Genomic DNA, 17462 nt, shown 5'->3' on the forward strand with positions numbered 1-17462 from the left:
CATGTTTCATAAGCATTCCTTCCATTGGCCCACCCACCCCAGACCCCGTGTTTCATAAGCATTCCTTCCAACTCCCAAAGTCTGGGGCGCTCCCTGCACCCTCTGCAGTCTCTGACCTGCACAAGGCCCTGTTTCCTCCTTCCCGCCAGGTGTCCGTGTGCCTCCCTAGTGGGGAAAATCAGCCACAAGCCAGGTCTGTAGGTAGCTAGGCCTGGCATGCCCTCTCCCTGGACCTGCCTCTCCCCTGTCCCTCCACCTCCCCCTTCCCCACCCCCACTCCGGGTGGAATTGACAACCACCCGGAAGATCCCGATGCTGACCAGACAATGTCCCCATCCTATGCAGAGGAGGGATGGAGGGAAGGTGGCCTGTGGGTCAGAAAGTGAAAGTGACATCCTTTCCTGGTAAATGAACCTGTTGTTCCTGCCTTGGTAGGACCCCAGGAACTGCCACCTTGCATGGTGTGGCCCATGACCCCAAGCTAGAAGAGGAAGTCAGAGGAGAAAGAGGTCCCGCCTCAGGAACCCTCTGGGCCCTGGCAGATAGGGGTGGGGCTGGGTGGGTTGGGTCTGGAGAGCAATGGGGTGGGCAAGCCTGTGGGGCCCTTTTCCCCTCCCACTCAGAGATAAGTTCTGCTGGGTGACCCTGGTGACCAGGCCCGGCTACAGGGAGGCAGGCAGCCCCCAGAGCACCCTGGACCCCAGCACTGCAGGAAAATGCCAGGGCTGTCCCCAAGCAAGCCCCAAGGTGTCCCAGGAGGGGCTGGAGGCAGAGAGCTGAGTGCTGTGTTTCTCCCCAGGGAAGCAGCTGACACTCTTTCCTAGCCGGCTTTGCTTCTCAAAGGAAGAGAAGACCATTGTAAAACGAAAACCCCGAGGTAGCTTTGCCTTCCCTATCAAAACACAGCCCGAGCCGGTGGGCTGTAAACTGGGCCTCCTGTGGGCTGGGCAACTCATGGCAGCCTAGGGTGTGCAGCTGGGGAGTGGGGCCCTGCCCTGGGGCCCCCAGAGTCCCATAGAAAGACAGGACAGGGCAGGGATACAGCAACGAGCACCTGCTAGATGCAGGATGTTCCCTGGGCTCTAGGAAACCAGCATGAGTTACACTACCCCCCAGGCTTGGGGCGCCATCCCCAAGACCAGGCAGGCACACCTTTATACAACCAGCTAGTGCCAGATAGAGGGTTGGGGGGGCCATAGTGTGCAGAGATGAACAACACAGGCAGGCTGCCTGGAGAAGGTGACAGGCGGGAACTGGCTGGCATACAGCCAGGAGGACAGAATGGCCAGCTGCTGTCCTGGGGACCCAGGGCAGCTATGGGGGTCAGTGGAGGCAGAGGGTATAAAGAGGCTCCCAGGTCACAGCAGGGCTCAAGCCAGCATGAGGCTCACCCTCACTCAAGGCCCCAGTCCCGGGCCACCTGGGGAAGACTCAGGGCCCCAGGTTGGACTATCCCTGGGGGCTGGGGGTGGTTTGAAGCCTGGTCCCGCCCGCCCCAGCAGACTCATGCCACCTACACCCCGTCCCGCTCCACCTCCCCACTTGCTCACACCGCGTCTTGCCCACAGCCATCCAATGGCCCAAGGAGGTGGGTGATATCTGCACCAGTCCGGGCTGTGTCATAGCAGGTAAGCCCCCTTCCCCACACCTTCGACAGCCCTGCCCGGGGCGAGGGGGTTCCCGTGAGGCTGGCACAGGGCCCCTTGAGGCCAAGGGGAGCCACCTCAAGATGTGGCACGGGGGCTGGCAAGCAGAGCCTGGCCCTGCCTGCAGGTGGGACCTCTGTGGTGGGCAAGGAAAATAGGTGCACTCCCGCTTCCCATCCCCGCGCCCCCCAGGAAGCCACCCTGCCCCCGCCGAGGCCCCCGTGATGGGGAGGAAGGTAGTGCTGGGCCTGGGTCTTCCTGCAGTTAAGAAAGAAAGGTCACATGAACGTACAAGTTTCCTCCCACGAATTTGTCTTAAAATTGGGGTCCATATGCTGCTATTTGCAGACTGAAAAGAGTGAAAATGGTCTGAAGAAATGCCGGTGAAAACTCAGAAATGAGACTTTTCTGCCCACATTGGGGGCATGGACAGGCATTCGAGCTGGTGCTTCCTGCCAGGCCCCAGCCAAGTGGGACAGAAGGCGAGGGAGGGTCCCAGGGTGGGGGGGGCCACAGGGGGGAATCCAGCCTGGCTGTCTCAGCTGAGAGCCTTCAGCAGGGAACCCCGGACCCCACTGATGCTGCACACTCGGGGTGCTAGGGGCCAAGCCCTCTCCTCTAACAGCAGACAAACCCCAAGTGGTGGGTAAGAGCCCCCTCGCCCCCACAGACACACTGGCGAGTAAGGGGGCTCCAGGGGCAGGGCCCCCAGCAGAGCACCTCCTGGGAGCCCGGACTGCAGCCATCCCAGGTTTGCAAACATGCACATGAAGGGCAGAAAGGTCACGTGGTTCCAGGTCATGTGGCTAATAAGTCATAGCCCTAGAACTTGAATCCAACCACGCCGAGCCTCGGGGAGGGCGACTGACACTCCCCAAGGGCGCACAGCCATGATCGAATATCCAACTGTCCCTCGGCTACCCGTAACTGGGTGCCCCTCTCCCTCTCCACCCGTCTCCACGAGCAGCCGCCAGGATCCTCCAGAACATGGACCCATCCAGGGAACCCTGTGACGACTTCTACCAGTACGCTTGCGGAGGCTGGCTGCGGCGCCACGTGGTCCCCGAGACCAACTCCCGATACAGCGTCTTTGACGTCCTTCGAGATGAGCTGGAGGTCATCCTCAAAGGTGAGAGCAGCTGCGACCTTGGGGGTGGAGCTGGGGTGAGGCTGTGCGTCTGCCCCACTCTAGGGTGGCCGTGGGGCCAGCGGGACAGGCTGCTGGGCCCTCTGTGGTCACAGGGCAGGGCACAGGGGAGGAGAACTCCCCTGGGATAAAGGCCCGGCAGGGGCAGAGGGACCACCTCTCACTGAATGGGGTCGGGGCACTGGACCTTTGACCTGGCTCTCCCCACAGCCGCCTCAGGCCTCCGTCTAGCTTCCTCCTCTGCCCACAGGGTTGCTGGAGAATTCCACCACCAAGGACAGGCCGGCTGTGCAGAAGGCCAAGATCCTGTACCGCTCCTGCATGAACGAGAGTGAGTGGCGGAGGGCTGGCGGGGAGGCTCTGGGACCCACGGCCCTGCAGCACAGCATGGACTCATGCCAGAGGGGCTGTGCCCCCACCAGACCACTGGGTCAAGGCTCCCCTGGGGACACGGCCTTGCTACCAGCTGCCTGTGACCCTATCTATATCCTGACCCCAGCCTGGGGCCACCCTGTCCAGGCAGGAGGAAAATGGTGAGGGGCCCACCTAGAAGCCCCAGGGAAGGTGCACGAGCATGCACATGGCCGTGTGTGTGTGTGCATGCACGTGGATATGTGTGTATGTGCATATGTGTTGTGTGTGCATGTGTGCACGAGGACATGTGTGTTGCATGCATGTGTGCACATGGACATGTGTGCACGCATGTGGGTGTGCGTGTGCATGGACATGTGTGTGTGCATGGACGTGTGTGTGCGTGGACATGTGTGTGCATGGATGTGTGTGTGCATGTGCATGCATGCACACGCACACTGTTAAAGAATTAGCACAACACTTGTGAAGGACGGTGAGGCAGACTTTATTCAGGGCGTTCTGATGGGTGCAGGGCCCACTGCAGTGGGATTTTCCACAGGGGAAAGAGCGGGGGGGATTTCTAGCCCAGGGGCAGGATGGGGTCGGTGGACAGATTACTAGAAGGGGAAATTGGGTTGAGGGGGCTCTGGCTAAGCCAGCCTTATAGGACTGCTGCCGAAGGCAAGCCACAGTGAGGGGACATCACCTGGCCGGCCCATAGGCCCCTGTGTCCCCACCTTCACCTTATTTGTGACAGAAGCTCCCAAGCTCCCTGTCAAACCATCGCTGCCCTGAGGGAGTTGTTCTGTCGGCCGTGATGCTAGAGCTCCCCCACCCAGGCCAGAGCGCCCAGGGCCGCGCATGGGGCACCTCTTGGAGCACTCCTGGGCCACAGGGCCTCCCTCAGGCTGGCTCACCCGGCACCCGATCGCCTGTCCCCCTCCCACGCCCCTCGGCCTGCTCGCCCATCTGCTTTCGCCGAGCCCCAGGCGCCTGTCACAGCTGCATCCGTCAGGCTCCTCTGCGTCCGGCGCCGCACCGGGTGACAGGGGCGGGGCTCGGCGCCGGGCGTGCGGCGTCCCCGCGGGTCTGGGGAAGGCGCACACCCACTGCGCGTCCGGGCCAGTGACCCCTCCTCTCCTCTCAGGCGTGATAGAGAAACGAGACTCGCAGCCCCTGCTGGACATCCTGGAGGTGATGGGAGGCTGGCCGGTGACCATGGAGAAGTGGAACGAGAGCGTAGGTAAGGCCAGGGCCTGGCGGCGGCCTCGCCCAGCACACAGGCCGACACCGCCCGGGGCTCCTGCGGCTGAGCCCTCCCGGCTCCTGCTGGCAAGTGTGTACCAGCGGCTGGTGGGCCCCCTTCCAGAGCCCTAGGGAGTCCTCACCTCCCCCCGCCGCACCCCGGGCTCAGGGGGCACAGGCGGATGGCAGGCCCCACACGCGGGCCCTGCTGTTCCCTGGGCACGGTTTCGGGAAGTGGGTCCCTTGTGTCCCTCAGCCCCCGGGCACCCACAAGTGTGCTTGCCACCATGAGCCGGGCAGGGGTCTAGCAGGCTGGGACTCAGTGTCCGACGAGGGCCTGGCCTGGGACCCCCAGGAGCGCAGCCTGGCCCCAGCCTGAGGCGCTGACTCCCCAGGCCCCAGGTGGGAGCTGGAACAGCAGCTGGCTGTGATGAACACGCAGTTCAACAGGCGCGTCCTCATCGACCTCTTCATCTGGAACGACGACCAGAACTCCAGCCGCCACATCATCTACGTACGAGCCGCGCCGGGGGGCCGGGGTAGGCCGGGCCCCTCGTGCCTGGCTGGGGGCGCCTGCAGGGCAGTGGGGAGCTGGCCGGGGCCGGGGCTGGGGAGCGGGGGAACGCCGGGGGTGTCCCCAGAGCCCTGCTCCTGCCCACGTCCTGCTCGGGGGCACCGGCTGCCTGCGGAACCAGGTCCCGGTCGGGGGAGCCGGCCCGTGTGCCGAGCCGGTCCTCGGGGCCATCTGTCCGGGCCTCTGGCACCAGGACAGGAAGGCTGACCTCAGAGAGCCACCACTGGCCACAGCCAGGCCACACCACTCTGGGAGGGCGAGGGTGCCGTGAGGCCACCTCTCAGCCCGCCCTGCAGTCCAGCCCCCGCGGCCCTCCGCCCATCACTCGCAGAGCTGTGCCCGCACACACACCAGCGTGTGCCCGTCCTGGTGGAGCTCGTGTTTCCACTGGGCACAGTTCACGGGGAGTGGAGAGAGCTGCTGTCCTCGTCAGCCAGGCTGTGGGGATCCCCGGCTCCCTGCCCAGGTCCACACCCTCTGTGTCTCCAGATAGACCAGCCCACCTTGGGCATGCCATCCCGAGAGTACTATTTCAACGAGGGCAGCAACCAGAAGGTGAGTCAAGCTGGACCCCAGGCCCCTCCCCCTGGCACTTCCTGCCTGCCCCTCTGCCCTGCCCGCCCACCTGTCACTTCGGGGCCCACCTGTGATCCAGCTTCCCCTTGTGACCCGTTGACCCTCGCTGCCCACAGCTAGCCTCTGTGAGCGCCTGCAGGGGGCTCTGAGGCCTGTGGACAAGCTAAGCGCGGCCTTCGGCCTCATCAAAGGGACAGTCCCCAAACACCCTGCGCCTATATGGGGACAAGCTCAGCTCAGCCCATAGCCCCGAGGGTCACACCCCGCCTGCCTGTCCGGCAGTGCAGGGCTGCGGTCCACACTGCTAGTCTGCTGCGTAGAGCCGGCTGGGATCTGAACACAGGCCACCGGAGCCCGGGCCTGCCCCCTTAACCATTCTGCTCCTGCATAAAGGGAGGAGGGAGACTAGGAGCCAAACCCAGGCGAGCAGGGTAGAAGGCAGAGCCGGGAGCGGTCTGTGACAGGTGGAAGCTGTGAAATGACCCACGGCGGGGAAGCAGTATGGTGGGCTCGCTGGTGGAGGCGGGCTATGCGCTAGGCTACGATGGGTCCAGCCAGGAGAAAAGCCGGCGTGGCTGATGGAAGAGCCCGGGGGTGGGGCAGTGGAGTTGAGAGAACCAGACTGGGCAGCAGAGAGACGCAGCATCTGGACGGGGTCATGCCCAGCAGTGTGAACCAGAGCTGGCAGCGACGGCCGAGCCTCAGGCCAGAGGAGGTGCCCCAGTGGCCCCTACCTCCTATGAGGGACGCCCCACCGGGATGGGGCACGGAGAAAGTCCAGGAGGGGCATCCATGCTCAGGACCCACTTCCTGACCCTCGGGCTGAGGCAAGCCTGGAGAAGGCAGCCTAGCCGACAGCCCAGGGCCGGCCCTGGACCTTTATTAAGCACCTGCTGTGTGCCCAGGACTTCACAGGCCGCCATCAGACGGACACAAGGTCCGTCAGGTCTCTGGTCCTGCGGGAGCCCAGGGGCCTGGGGTCGCGCGCCTGAAAGGGGTGGAGCGGGGAGGGCAGCTCTGAGCTGGCTGGGCGTGGCCTCAGCGTGGAGCCGACCGCGCAGGTGTGAGGAAGCAGGTCCACCCCGCCTGCAGCTCGCACCTCCCACGCAGGCTTGTCCGGCAGTGTGAGGGGCAGCTGAGGCCCTGGCCCTGGCCTGGAGGGCGTGGACAGGCTGGAGCGCCCCATCCCCGTGCTCAGGGGCCCTGCCACCGCCTGCTGGCTGAGCTTGGCCCCACGAGCCCCCGGGGGCCTGCTTCGTGCCCTACGCCCGCCCCCACCCCACAGAGAGCTCCATGGGGGCAAGGTGGCCGAGGCCGCCAGACTCCGCTCTGCGTCCTTTGGCCCAGGTGCGGGAAGCCTACCTGCGGTTCATGATGTCGGTGGCCACCATGCTGCGGGCAGACATGCACCTCCCGGAGAACAGCTACCTGGTGCGGGAAGACATGGTGCAGGTGCTGGAGCTGGAGACGCAGCTGGCAAACGTGAGGCCGCGGCCGGGGGCGGGGAGGGGGGCAGGGGATGGGCCCCGGCTGCCCCCCACGGCCCAGCGTGACCACCTGGCCCCCGGTGCAGGCCACGGCCCCCCAGGAGGAGAGGCACGATGTCACCACCCTATACCATAGGATGAGCCTGGAGGACCTCCAGAACAAGTTTGGCCTGAAGGTGAGTCCCCGCCTCGGTCGGCTGAGCCTCGGAAATACACGCCCACGCACGCCCACCAGGGATGCTCTCACGCTGGGACAGCAGGTGCCGACTGGGCTGTCCAGGGCCACAGGGCCCCCCATCTATGAGGGGGCTGCAGCAATGAACCCACTTTTCTGAGCAGGAAACAAGCCTAGAGGGGTTGCTGATTAACCAGAGCCAGGGAGACCCCCACGCAGGGCACTCTGTCCCCAAGTCTGCCCCACCCCAGACTGAAGGCTGCCCCACACCGCCGCACCCTCAGGCCCTCCCTCCCTGCTGGCCAGGACTTATGCTCAGGGGCTGGGGGCAGGGGAAGAGCCAGAGAGAGGGGAGCACCCCACCCAACCCCAAACTCGGCCGGCTGACCGCCCTGAGCAGCCAGCCTGTCCAGCGGCCTCCCCGTAGGAGGGGCAGAAGTGCGGTTCTAGCCACCGCCAACCTTACAGCCAAGGCCAAGTCAAAAGGCAGAGAGGGTGGGCGAGGACAGAGCCAAAGTCAGAGGGCAGAGGGCCTGAGCAGGGATGGAGCCAAAGTCAGAGGGAGGAGAGGGCAGGCGGTAGGGATAGAAACCAAAGCTCCTAACTCCTGACCAGAAAATGCAAGTGTCTGGAGCCATAGAACAGAACCGGAAAATTCGGGGAGACTCCTGCCCAGGGCTCATAGCACCTGGTGTTCCAGAAGGCTCCATGGTCCCTGGATCCTGCTCTTTTCCTTAGCACTGGCTCCCAGTGGTGGCCTGCTGCAGCCACCCCCCTCAACCCAGCCCAACAGCTGGCCCACCCCCCGCGGGCACTTTGGGGGGCAGGCCCTACTCTGGCACTGGCCGCATCCGTGAACCATGCAGGCTATCCCCACTTTGCACCCATGCTGCCACGCAGGCCGGGAGTGAGAAAGAGCGGGACCTGCAGGGTGTGTCAGAAAGCAGGGAGGGGGTGGGACAACGGCAGCCAAGAGTGGCCACACCACGCAGCTGATGTGCGAGAGAAGTCTTGGAGGAGGGGCCGTCTGGGACACGCAGCCCAAACGGGGGCAGCAAAGGCCCAGGTCCTGAGGCAGGAGCCGCAAGGCCGCTGGAGGGCAGATGAGGCCCGGGAGGTGACGGGGTGGACTGGGCCAGACCTCCAGGGCACTGGCCTTGATGCTGTGTGAGAGGGGCTTGGGGCTCAGACTTGATTCACACTGAGGACCAGCCTGCAGCGTGGCCCAGGCAGGACATGTGACAGGCGGGGACAAGTGTCAGCAGACATGGTGAGAGGGTGGCTTCTGGATCTATTTGGAAGGTAGAGCCAGCAGGATTTGCAAATGTGCCAAGTGTGGGAAGTGAAGAAAGAGAACTCCGATGGCCTGCAGGCGCCATGCCATGGAGATAGCACTGGAGCAGCCCCCGGGGAACATTCTGGAAGCCAGGCTTTGGGGCATTTGGTGCATGATGCTTTTATAATGCGTAGACTTGTCTCCACGTGAGCATGTGCACACAGCCCTTACTCAGATCAGAACCACTACGGACACCCCTCCTCATGGCCCTTCCCCTGCCCTCCCCTGAAACAGCCACCACCCCGACTTCTCCCACCACAAGATTCGATCAGAACCAGACAAGTTGACTCACTTGCACGGGCTTCTCTCATCCTACGTTTTGTAGGTGAGACTACATCTCGCCGTCATTATGCCCCCCATCTCACTGGGCATCAGGCAAGTTTTCACTCATCCTGACTGCTGTATGATCCGCTCTGAGAACACACAACCATTACACCCCTGCTGTACTCTTGTTAGACTTCTGGGTCAGATCACATTCTGGACTCCTCTGAATAAGGTGGTCATGTTCATTCTAGTGCATGTCTTTTGGGGTGCACATGAATGCACTTCTGTTGGGTATCTACCTAGGAATGAGATGGCCAGGTCACAGAACACACATATGTTCAACTTTAGCAGATAACTCCAAAACTTTTCCCCTGAGTACAGAGTTGTTGTCCCCAACAGCAGTGTATGAAATGTCCTCTTAAGATGCCTTACATATCTTTCATCAGATTTATTATTAGCCATTTGGTTTTTTTATACTGTTATGAAGGGCCTCATTTTGTAACATATCTTCGTATTTTTTGTTGCTAGCATACAGAGATTCTGACCTCACACACAGCAATTTTACTCAGTGCACTTACTAGTTCTGATACTTTACCTGTAGGTCCTTTCAGAGTTTGTGCACATGAAATCATGTCGTTTGTGAACAGTATGTTTTATTTCTTCCCTTTCGAACTCTTACTGATTTTATTTCACTTACTTGTCTTACTGAACTGGCAGGGACACTCAGCGCAGTGCTAATGTCATGATAGTGGACATCTTGTTTCCTTCCTAAGAGAAGAGCCTGTAACATTTCACCGTTTTTACATTTGCTGTGGACGTGTTTGTTTCTGTTGTTGCTGCTGTTGTATGCAGAGTCCCTTCATCAGATTATTGAATTACCTTCTATTTCTAGTCCGCTAAGAGTTTTTATTATGCACAGATGGTGAAATTTACTAAATGCCTTTCTTTCTGCATCCATCAAAATTAGGATGTGATTTTCCTGCTTTATCACTTGTCACGGTGAATTATAGGATTCAATTTTCAAATGTTACACCAAACTTGAATTGCTTGAATAAATCAAATTTGGCTGTGCTGTATTATCCATTTTATATAGGTGTGGATAAATCCTAATTGCTAATATTTTCCTTAGAATTTTTGTATCTATGATCATAAATGAGACTAGCCTGTTACCTTCTTTCTTTGTAATATCCTTATTTTGGTCTTAAGTTATTCTTGGCTTCCCAAATCCAACTGAGAAGAGTTTTCTCTTCCTCTTCTCTAGGAAATTTGAGTAGGATTGGCAGTATGCCTTCCTTAAATGTCAGATAGCATCCACTGGAATAGCCAGATGAGTCTGGAAATTTCTACGTGGGAATATTTCAAATTAAAGATCAGTTTATTACATACAAGACTGTATTTGCTACTCTTTGGTCATTTTGCTAAGTTGTGTTTGTTTTTTTTTCAAGAATTTTTCCACCACACTGAAGTTTTTAAATACATTGGCATAATCTCTTGTCACAGTCTGTAGGCTCTGTGCTAATGTCACCCACCCTTCCCCTGATTCTGATCATCTGTGCCTTCTCTCTTATTCTCTGAGTATTCTTTGGTTAGAGCTGGATTTCTTGGATGCCCAGGAGCTGTGTCTACCTCTCTGTCTCTCTTTCTCCCCATGCCCGTTTTCCCCAGGGGTTTAACTGGACCCTCTTCATACAATCTGTGCTGTCCTCTGTCAAAATCAAACTGCTGCCAGATGAAGAAGTGGTGGTCTATGGCATCCCCTACCTCCAGAACCTTGAAGACATCATCGATGTCTACTCAGCCAGGTGAGGACCCAGAGAAGGTCCCCAGAGGCTTAAGCATCCTTGCCCCTTCCCCTCGCCCCTGCAGCTTCTCCTCACAGGAGAGGACCCCAGGGCATTTACTCTGGGAGTGAGGGACATGAGTGGGTAAATGTTAGTGGCCGACAGAGCCTTAGTGAGAGATGTGAACCCTCCTTGAGGTATCTCAAGCACCCAGGAGCAGACAGGCTGTATCTGGGGTTGTCCTAGAGGCTTTCTCCACCACCCTGCTTGCAGTGAGCTCCCTGCTTGGCATAGAACCTGTTGACCAAGGGCCCATAAGCCAAATAATCTCTCTAGGCATATACCACTCACCTGTTCTATACCCCACCCTCTGCCTCCTGCCCACAGGACCATACAGAACTACCTGGTCTGGCGCCTGGTGTTGGATCGCATTAGCAGCCTGAGCCAGCGATTCAAGGATGCACGGACAAACTACCGCAAGGTGAGTGAGACCCCACAGAGGCAGCTCCTGCCCCTGCCCTGTCATTGATTCACTCAGTTTATGGTACTGAGCACCTGCTGTGGGCCAAACACCAAGGTCCTCCCTGGGGTCAGAGCCATGAAAGAGGCTAATGAGGTACCTGCCCTCTTGGGGCAGTCGACAAACTGGAGATCTGCTCTTTCAAAAGCAACAAGTAGGACATCAGAGGAAGGGACAGGACAGGGAAAGCCTCTCTGTGAAGGTGACACTGGAGACCATGAGGAGAGAATGACTGAGACATGAGAAGACTGTGGCAGATTCTCAAGGCAGGGACACCCCAGGGCCACATGAGAGAAAGGAAGGAGATGAGGTCAGGGAGAGAGATGGGGGCCAGCAATCATGGGACTGATGCATGGATTCCACATGCCCTGAAAGCTGCTGAGGCTGTAGGAGTGGGACCCACAGTCTGGTGTCCTGCTTGTGTGGTCATTCTGACTGCTCTGGGGGTGGGATGCAGTCAGGGCAGAGCAGGGGACCCACTGGGAAGCCCTGTGGTGTTGGTGGCTGTTCTGGGACAATGATCAGAGGGGGCGTGGAATCAGAGTGGAGACAGGTGCCATCATCCAGGTGGGGTGACAGGTAGGACCAGGGCATCGGCAGCAGATGGAGGTGCCTACAACAGAGAGTTGAGGTACAAATGGGGGAATGAGGGGCATGGGAGTCAGGGGGACTCTGTGGTTCTTCACTAGAGAAATGGGATGGGCAGAGGTCCTCCCCAGCATCAGGAAAACATGGCAGAACCGTTCGGGGCAAGTCGGGACCCCAGCTTGTCATGTTAGGTTGGAGACACTACTAACAAAGCATCTCCACTTTAGTGATGGGAAAACTGGGGCCCGGAGAGCTGGTGGCTTGCAGCTGAGCTGGATATGGCCCCCCAGGACCTCCAGAGTCAACACCAGCCGGTGCTTTGGGGTGGGGCTGGAGTCCTTGAGGTCAGAATCCGGCCGGACAGCCAGGCCAGGGTGGCAAGAACAGGGCACAAGGAGGCACTGGGGGCTGAGTAGGGCCCTACCACTGCCCTGGGGTAAAGGTCCAACCCAGAGTCTGGGTCGGGAGCCCTCCCCTGAAAACTGCACCCTCGGTCCTGCCCACACCCATGGCCAGCCCTCAGAGGGGAGTCTGAGTTTATCCGTGTCCCCCACTGGCTCCTGGGCACCCTGAGGCCGAGGACAGGGAAGCAGATGTTGGTAAAGGCAGCAATGAGTGAGTGAGTGAATGGCTGACCGGCCGCCACAGGTGCTGTACGGCACGACCATGGAGGAGGTGCGCTGGCGGGAATGCGTCAGCTACGTCAATAGCAACATGGAGAGCGCTGTGGGCTCCCTCTACGTCAGGGAGGCCTTCCCCGGAGACAGCAAGGACGCGGTGGGTGCTCTGCGCTTGGACTGCTATGGCGCCCCCGTCCATGGTCCATGGCCCAGGGCCAGGAGCTTCCTCCCCACAGGGACGCTGGCCCACGGTGGGTGGGGGCCCAGGTCCCATCCCCACACCTCGCGTGGTGACTCCTGGCTCCTGGTGTGGGAACCCCGAGGGCCCCCCAGCCGCACGTGTGTGCTCAGTGGTTCTGGGAGCACACATTTGCCCAGTCCCTTCACATGGAGAGGCCAGAGGCCCCACCCCCAACCCTACAGATCTGTCTGGGAAAGGGGACAGGTCATACAGGCTGTGAGTCCAGGGATGGGCAGGCCCCAGGCCCACCCAGGAGAAAGACCTGCAGCCAGGACCCCTGTCCTGGTGGGGATCATTCCTCATCCCCAACCCCAATGCCACAGCAGGGACGGGGCTTTGGACCAGACCCTTGCAGAGACCCCAAAGCTGGTCATGCAGGACAAGGGTCATGCACTCCCCCCAGGTCAGAGAGCTTATCGACAAGGTGCGGGCAGTGTTCGTGGAGACCCTGGATGAGCTGGGCTGGATGGACGAGGTGTCCAAGAAGAAGGCCCGGGAGAAGGTGGGTGGGCGGATGGAGCCCCCAGGTCAGGGCTTCCTGCAGGGAGAGGGCAGCCCCAGCGTGGGGACAGAGGGTGACCATCATCATACCCGCTTCAGAGATGAAGACACTGAGGCTGGGTGTGGCTTGCTCAGAAAGGGGCTGTGGGCAGAGGCAGGACCAGAAGCCAAGTCTGCGAGACCCCCCAGCACCCCTGGGAATGGGTGGGGGTGGCCATGGCCTCGGAGCAGAAGCCCCTCTGGGCCAGTGTGACAACTGGAAGCTGAGCCACTCCGCCCAGGGCTCGCCCCATCAGACCCCTGGCTGCCGGCCAGGCGGGCAGTGAAGCGAGGGGCAGAGCCAGGATTCCCACGGTGGGGCAGGCACAGACTGGCCCCAATGTCCTCCCTAGGCCATGAACATCCGGGAGCAGATTGGGTACCCAGACTACATCCTGGAGGAGAGAAATAAGCACCTGGATGAGGAGTACTCCAATGTGCGCCCCATCCCCGGCCCAGGGCCCTCCAGAACCTCCCCTCTTCCCTCACCCCAACCCGATCTGCCCCTGAGCCAGCCCTGTGAACCATAAGCCTTCAACGCCCTGGCCGGTGGTACTGGCACTAACTTGGCCACCTCACTGGGTGGGTGGCTCCGGAGTTACCTGTTACAGACGGGGAGACTAAGGTTGCATAAATGCCCAGAGCCAGCAAGAGCACCCCCACCCCCCATCTGCACCCAGAGCCTGTTGGCCTTGCGCAGGACTGCCCGGCCAGTCCCAAGACCAGTCCCCAGCCACTCCTGACCTCCCTTGCCCGCACACCCGAGGTGACCGCCCCTCTCCCCTAGCTGAACTTCTCAGAGGACAAGTACTTTGAAAATGGTCTTCAGAACCTCAAGGCTGGGGCCCAGCGGAGCCTCAAGAAGCTGCGGGAGAAAGTGGACCAGAACCTGTGAGTGGGGACGGCACGTGGGAGCCAGTGGGCTGAGCGCAGGGCCAGCTGGGAGAGGCCACTCGGTCCGACTCAGAGCCCCGCTGTGCCTTCTGCTTTGGGGCCCAGGGCTCAGGGAGGATTCGGATCTTTGGTTTGCCCAGACCTCGCCCTGGCTGTGGGCAACGAGGGTCTCATGGCACAGCCACTTTGTGACACAGGCCCTAAGTAAGGGTGGGCTCTGGTCAGCCAGCAGGGGGGCCTGTCGGGAGGGCTCCAAGAGACGGGCTCCAGGTGACCGGCCTGTTCATCACAGCTGGATCATCGGGGCAGCCGTGGTTAATGCGTTCTACTCCCCAAACCGAAACCAGATAGGTACGTTCACCCCCTCGGTGACTGACCCCAGCCCCTCCCGCAGCCCCCACCCCTTCCTCCTAGGGGGCACCTCCAGCCTGTGCTCAGAAGGGGAGTACCTCTCCCCACCTGTAGGAACTCCACCCAACACCCCACCTGCGGGGACGTTCCTCTCCTTGTGAGCGGTGCGGCGAGGTCTTAGAGAATGGGGCCGCACACCCCTGTCCCAAGGCAGCAGAGAATGGTGGGAAGAGCCGGGATCTGCTGCCCCACTGGCCCTGGCCTCTTGGCTCCGGGGCCTCAACTTTCTTTTCTGTAATGTGGGCCCGTTCAGAGCCCTGCCTCCTGGGCTCCAGGGTTCAACGGCAGGAGCCCCCGGGGTGCCCACCCCAACCTGGCACACAGGTGCGCTCGCTCAGGGCCTGCTCCCCACCCCGTCCCCGTGCAGTGTTCCCCGCTGGGATCCTGCAGCCTCCTTTCTTCAGCAAGGAGCAGCCACAGGCCTTGAACTTCGGGGGCATTGGGATGGTGATCGGGCATGAGATCACTCACGGCTTTGACGACAACGGTAGGGAGGCTGCGTGGGGGGTCAGAGCGACGCCTCCAAGTCACACACCCACACACCCCTCCCCTCTGCCCTGAGCCACAGTCCCGGGAGGGGACTGTCCCTCCAACCCCTTCCTGATTCAGATGGGGACACTGAGGCCCAGGGCATGGGAAGGACTTGCCAGGTCCCCAGGGGAGCGACAGCGGCAGGACAGGTCTTGAACGGCAGGCCCCGGTCAGGCCTCTTGCTCTACGCAGAGCCATGGGGGAGAGAGCACAAGGGCCTGACCCTGACTCCACCTCACTCGCTGGCCACTCTCCTCCCTGGGCCTGTGACATGGAGACAGGGATGCCATATCCCGTGTAGCTCTGAACCCACGGGGCCTGGCCTGGCCTGGAGTCTGGCCTGGTGTCATTCCAGGACGGCCAGCATCCTCCAGCCCAGGGATACGCTGACCCGACGTTCCCACCTCCCACCATGGGCTGGGGGCCCCTGCCCAGCTCTCGTGGCCTGTGACCATGCACACGGGCTCCAACTGCAATCCGGGAAGGCTGGCTTTCCCACGGGGCTTGACCACTGGGACCTTCTGAGGGCAGCCTCACGTCCCCCCAGGACCATGTGCTCCCCAGACAGTTTGGATATCCCAACAAGGGTCATTAAACCCTGAGACCGGACACCCCGGGCCCTGACCTCGGAGGTGGCATGGGAGACCACCAAGCCCCTCTCCCAGGCCTGAGCAGCCCAGTGACATTGTGCTGACCCTTCAAGCAGGCCGGTGCCCTTCAGGGGCCCACTCCCCGCTCACATGCGAGCTCTAGGTATTGGGGCTCCTGAAAGGATGTGCGGTGAGGCTGGCCCTGGGCAGGCAGGGCCGTGTGGGCAGCCCACCTGTGCCCGCCCAGGCCGGAACTTCGACAAGAATGGCAACATGCTGGATTGGTGGAGCAACTTCTCGGCCCAGCACTTCCAGAAGCAGTCGGAGTGCATGATCCACCAGTACGGGAACTACTCCTGGGATCTGGCGGACAACCAGAATGTGAGCCAGCCATCAGCTCTACCGCCACCCCCAGGGACCCGCACCCCAGCCCCAGCCCCTGGGGGAGGCAGGGCAGCCCGGGCCGCCCCGCCATCCCGGGTCCTGTGCGCAGGTGAACGGCTTCAGCACACTCGGGGAAAACATCGCCGACAACGGAGGGGTGCGGCAGGCATACAAGGTGGGTCCGAGCTGGGGCCCCTCAAGGACGGGCGGCTCGTTGAGGCAGAGACGGTGCCCCGCCCAAGCCGAGGCGCACCCTGGATCCCTCCTCCATGGGTACTGGAAGGCAGCAGGGCCCCGGGTGGGCAGGTGGGCCGTGGGCGGGTGGGCACCTCCCCACATTTTACCCCGACCTTAGCGGAGCCTTCGACCTCTGGGGAAGCCACTGCCCATCTCCAAGTGAGACAGTGACATTCACCACGTACCCGCCGGCCTCGGCAGCCCCCTACACCTGCAGCCTCAGGCCCTGGGCCTCAGGAGCTCATTCTGGGTGGGTGCTGCGTGGCTGTCTGCCTGAGCCCAGACAGTGGAGTACTGAGATGACCACTGGGCGAGTCAGGTAGGAGTGACCGTCCCTGGGGGTGCTCAAAGGGCCTTAAGCTGCAGAGGCAGGACCTCCACCAGGAGTAGGCCATGGAGCCAGACCTCCATTCTCCTGGACCCGAGGACTCTGGAGTCCCTGTGGGCTGGTGTGACCCTGGGAGCGAGCGCAGGCCTGGGCCCAGCACCTGTTTGGCGCCTGCAGGCTTACCTAAAGTGGATGGCAGAAGGGGGCAAGGACCAGCAGCTGCCAGGACTGGAACTGAGCTATGACCAGCTGTTCTTTATCAACTATGCCCAGGTAGGAGCCCTAGTCCCCACCCCACCTGCTGCCATGCCACCTGGGAACGAGTTGAAGGGCCTCCACTATGGGATGCTTCCAGGGGCGCAGTGAGCGGGCAAGCCAGGCAGAACCAGAACTTACCAGCCTGGAAAGCTTCTTAGAGAAAAAGGATGGCAAGGGGTTGGAGCCCGGGAGGATTCAGATGGAGCTGGGGCTCCCCTCCCCATACCCAAGAAGGGGCAGCCTGGGACAGGGAGGACTCCCTTGTGCCTAGAAAGAAATGAGACCACACGCCTGTCCCGGCCACCCACGCCTGGATCCCCTCAGGGCCCCCCCTTATCCCTCCGTCCCATTCCCCCCCAGGCCCGCCCTTCCCCCAGTCCCGCAGCCACGCCCCTCGTGCGCCCACAGGTGTGGTGCGGGTCCTACCGGCCTGAGTTTGCGATCCAGTCCATCAAGACCGACGTGCACAGCCCCCTGAAGTACAGGCAAGTAGCCCCTGCCTCCTCCCCGCGGGCAGCCCCCCTCCCCCCACCCCGCGCACCCAGGGAAGCTGGTCAGGCCCCCCTGGTCGCCCTCAGGGTGCTGGGCTCGCTGCAGAACCTGGGGGCCTTTGCGGACGCCTTCCACTGCGCCGAGGGCACCCACATGCACCCGCACGAGCGCTGCCGCGTCTGGTAGCCATGGGCGAGCCGCACTGCGTGGCCCACGCGCACCCGCGGCCGAGGCCAGGCGTCCCTT

At 61.3% G+C, this 17462-nt stretch overlaps 1 protein-coding gene across 1 annotated transcript in view; it reads left to right on the forward strand.

The window, feature by feature from the left end:
- MMEL1 (membrane metalloendopeptidase like 1) overlaps positions 1-17402 on the forward strand; it is a 25683-nt gene extending 8281 nt beyond the window's left edge. The window contains exons 2-22 of the mRNA XM_032418745.1: positions 1569-1628; positions 2614-2775; positions 3044-3124; positions 4292-4387; positions 4785-4903; positions 5453-5518; positions 6887-7021; positions 7113-7202; positions 10467-10603; positions 10970-11063; positions 12339-12467; positions 12955-13053; positions 13445-13528; positions 13879-13982; positions 14278-14336; positions 14764-14883; positions 15765-15898; positions 16011-16076; positions 16644-16739; positions 17133-17209; positions 17303-17402. Coding sequence (XP_032274636.1) covers positions 1569-1628; positions 2614-2775; positions 3044-3124; positions 4292-4387; positions 4785-4903; positions 5453-5518; positions 6887-7021; positions 7113-7202; positions 10467-10603; positions 10970-11063; positions 12339-12467; positions 12955-13053; positions 13445-13528; positions 13879-13982; positions 14278-14336; positions 14764-14883; positions 15765-15898; positions 16011-16076; positions 16644-16739; positions 17133-17209; positions 17303-17402 — 2108 coding nt within the window. The remainder of the gene's footprint in view (positions 1-1568; positions 1629-2613; positions 2776-3043; positions 3125-4291; positions 4388-4784; positions 4904-5452; positions 5519-6886; positions 7022-7112; positions 7203-10466; positions 10604-10969; positions 11064-12338; positions 12468-12954; positions 13054-13444; positions 13529-13878; positions 13983-14277; positions 14337-14763; positions 14884-15764; positions 15899-16010; positions 16077-16643; positions 16740-17132; positions 17210-17302) is intronic.
- The last annotated feature ends 60 nt before the right edge of the window (positions 17403-17462 follow it).

Source organism: Phoca vitulina, unplaced genomic scaffold, assembly GCF_004348235.1.
Source record: "Phoca vitulina isolate PV1807 unplaced genomic scaffold, GSC_HSeal_1.0 scaffold2, whole genome shotgun sequence".
Lineage (NCBI taxonomy): Eukaryota > Metazoa > Chordata > Mammalia > Carnivora > Phocidae > Phoca > Phoca vitulina.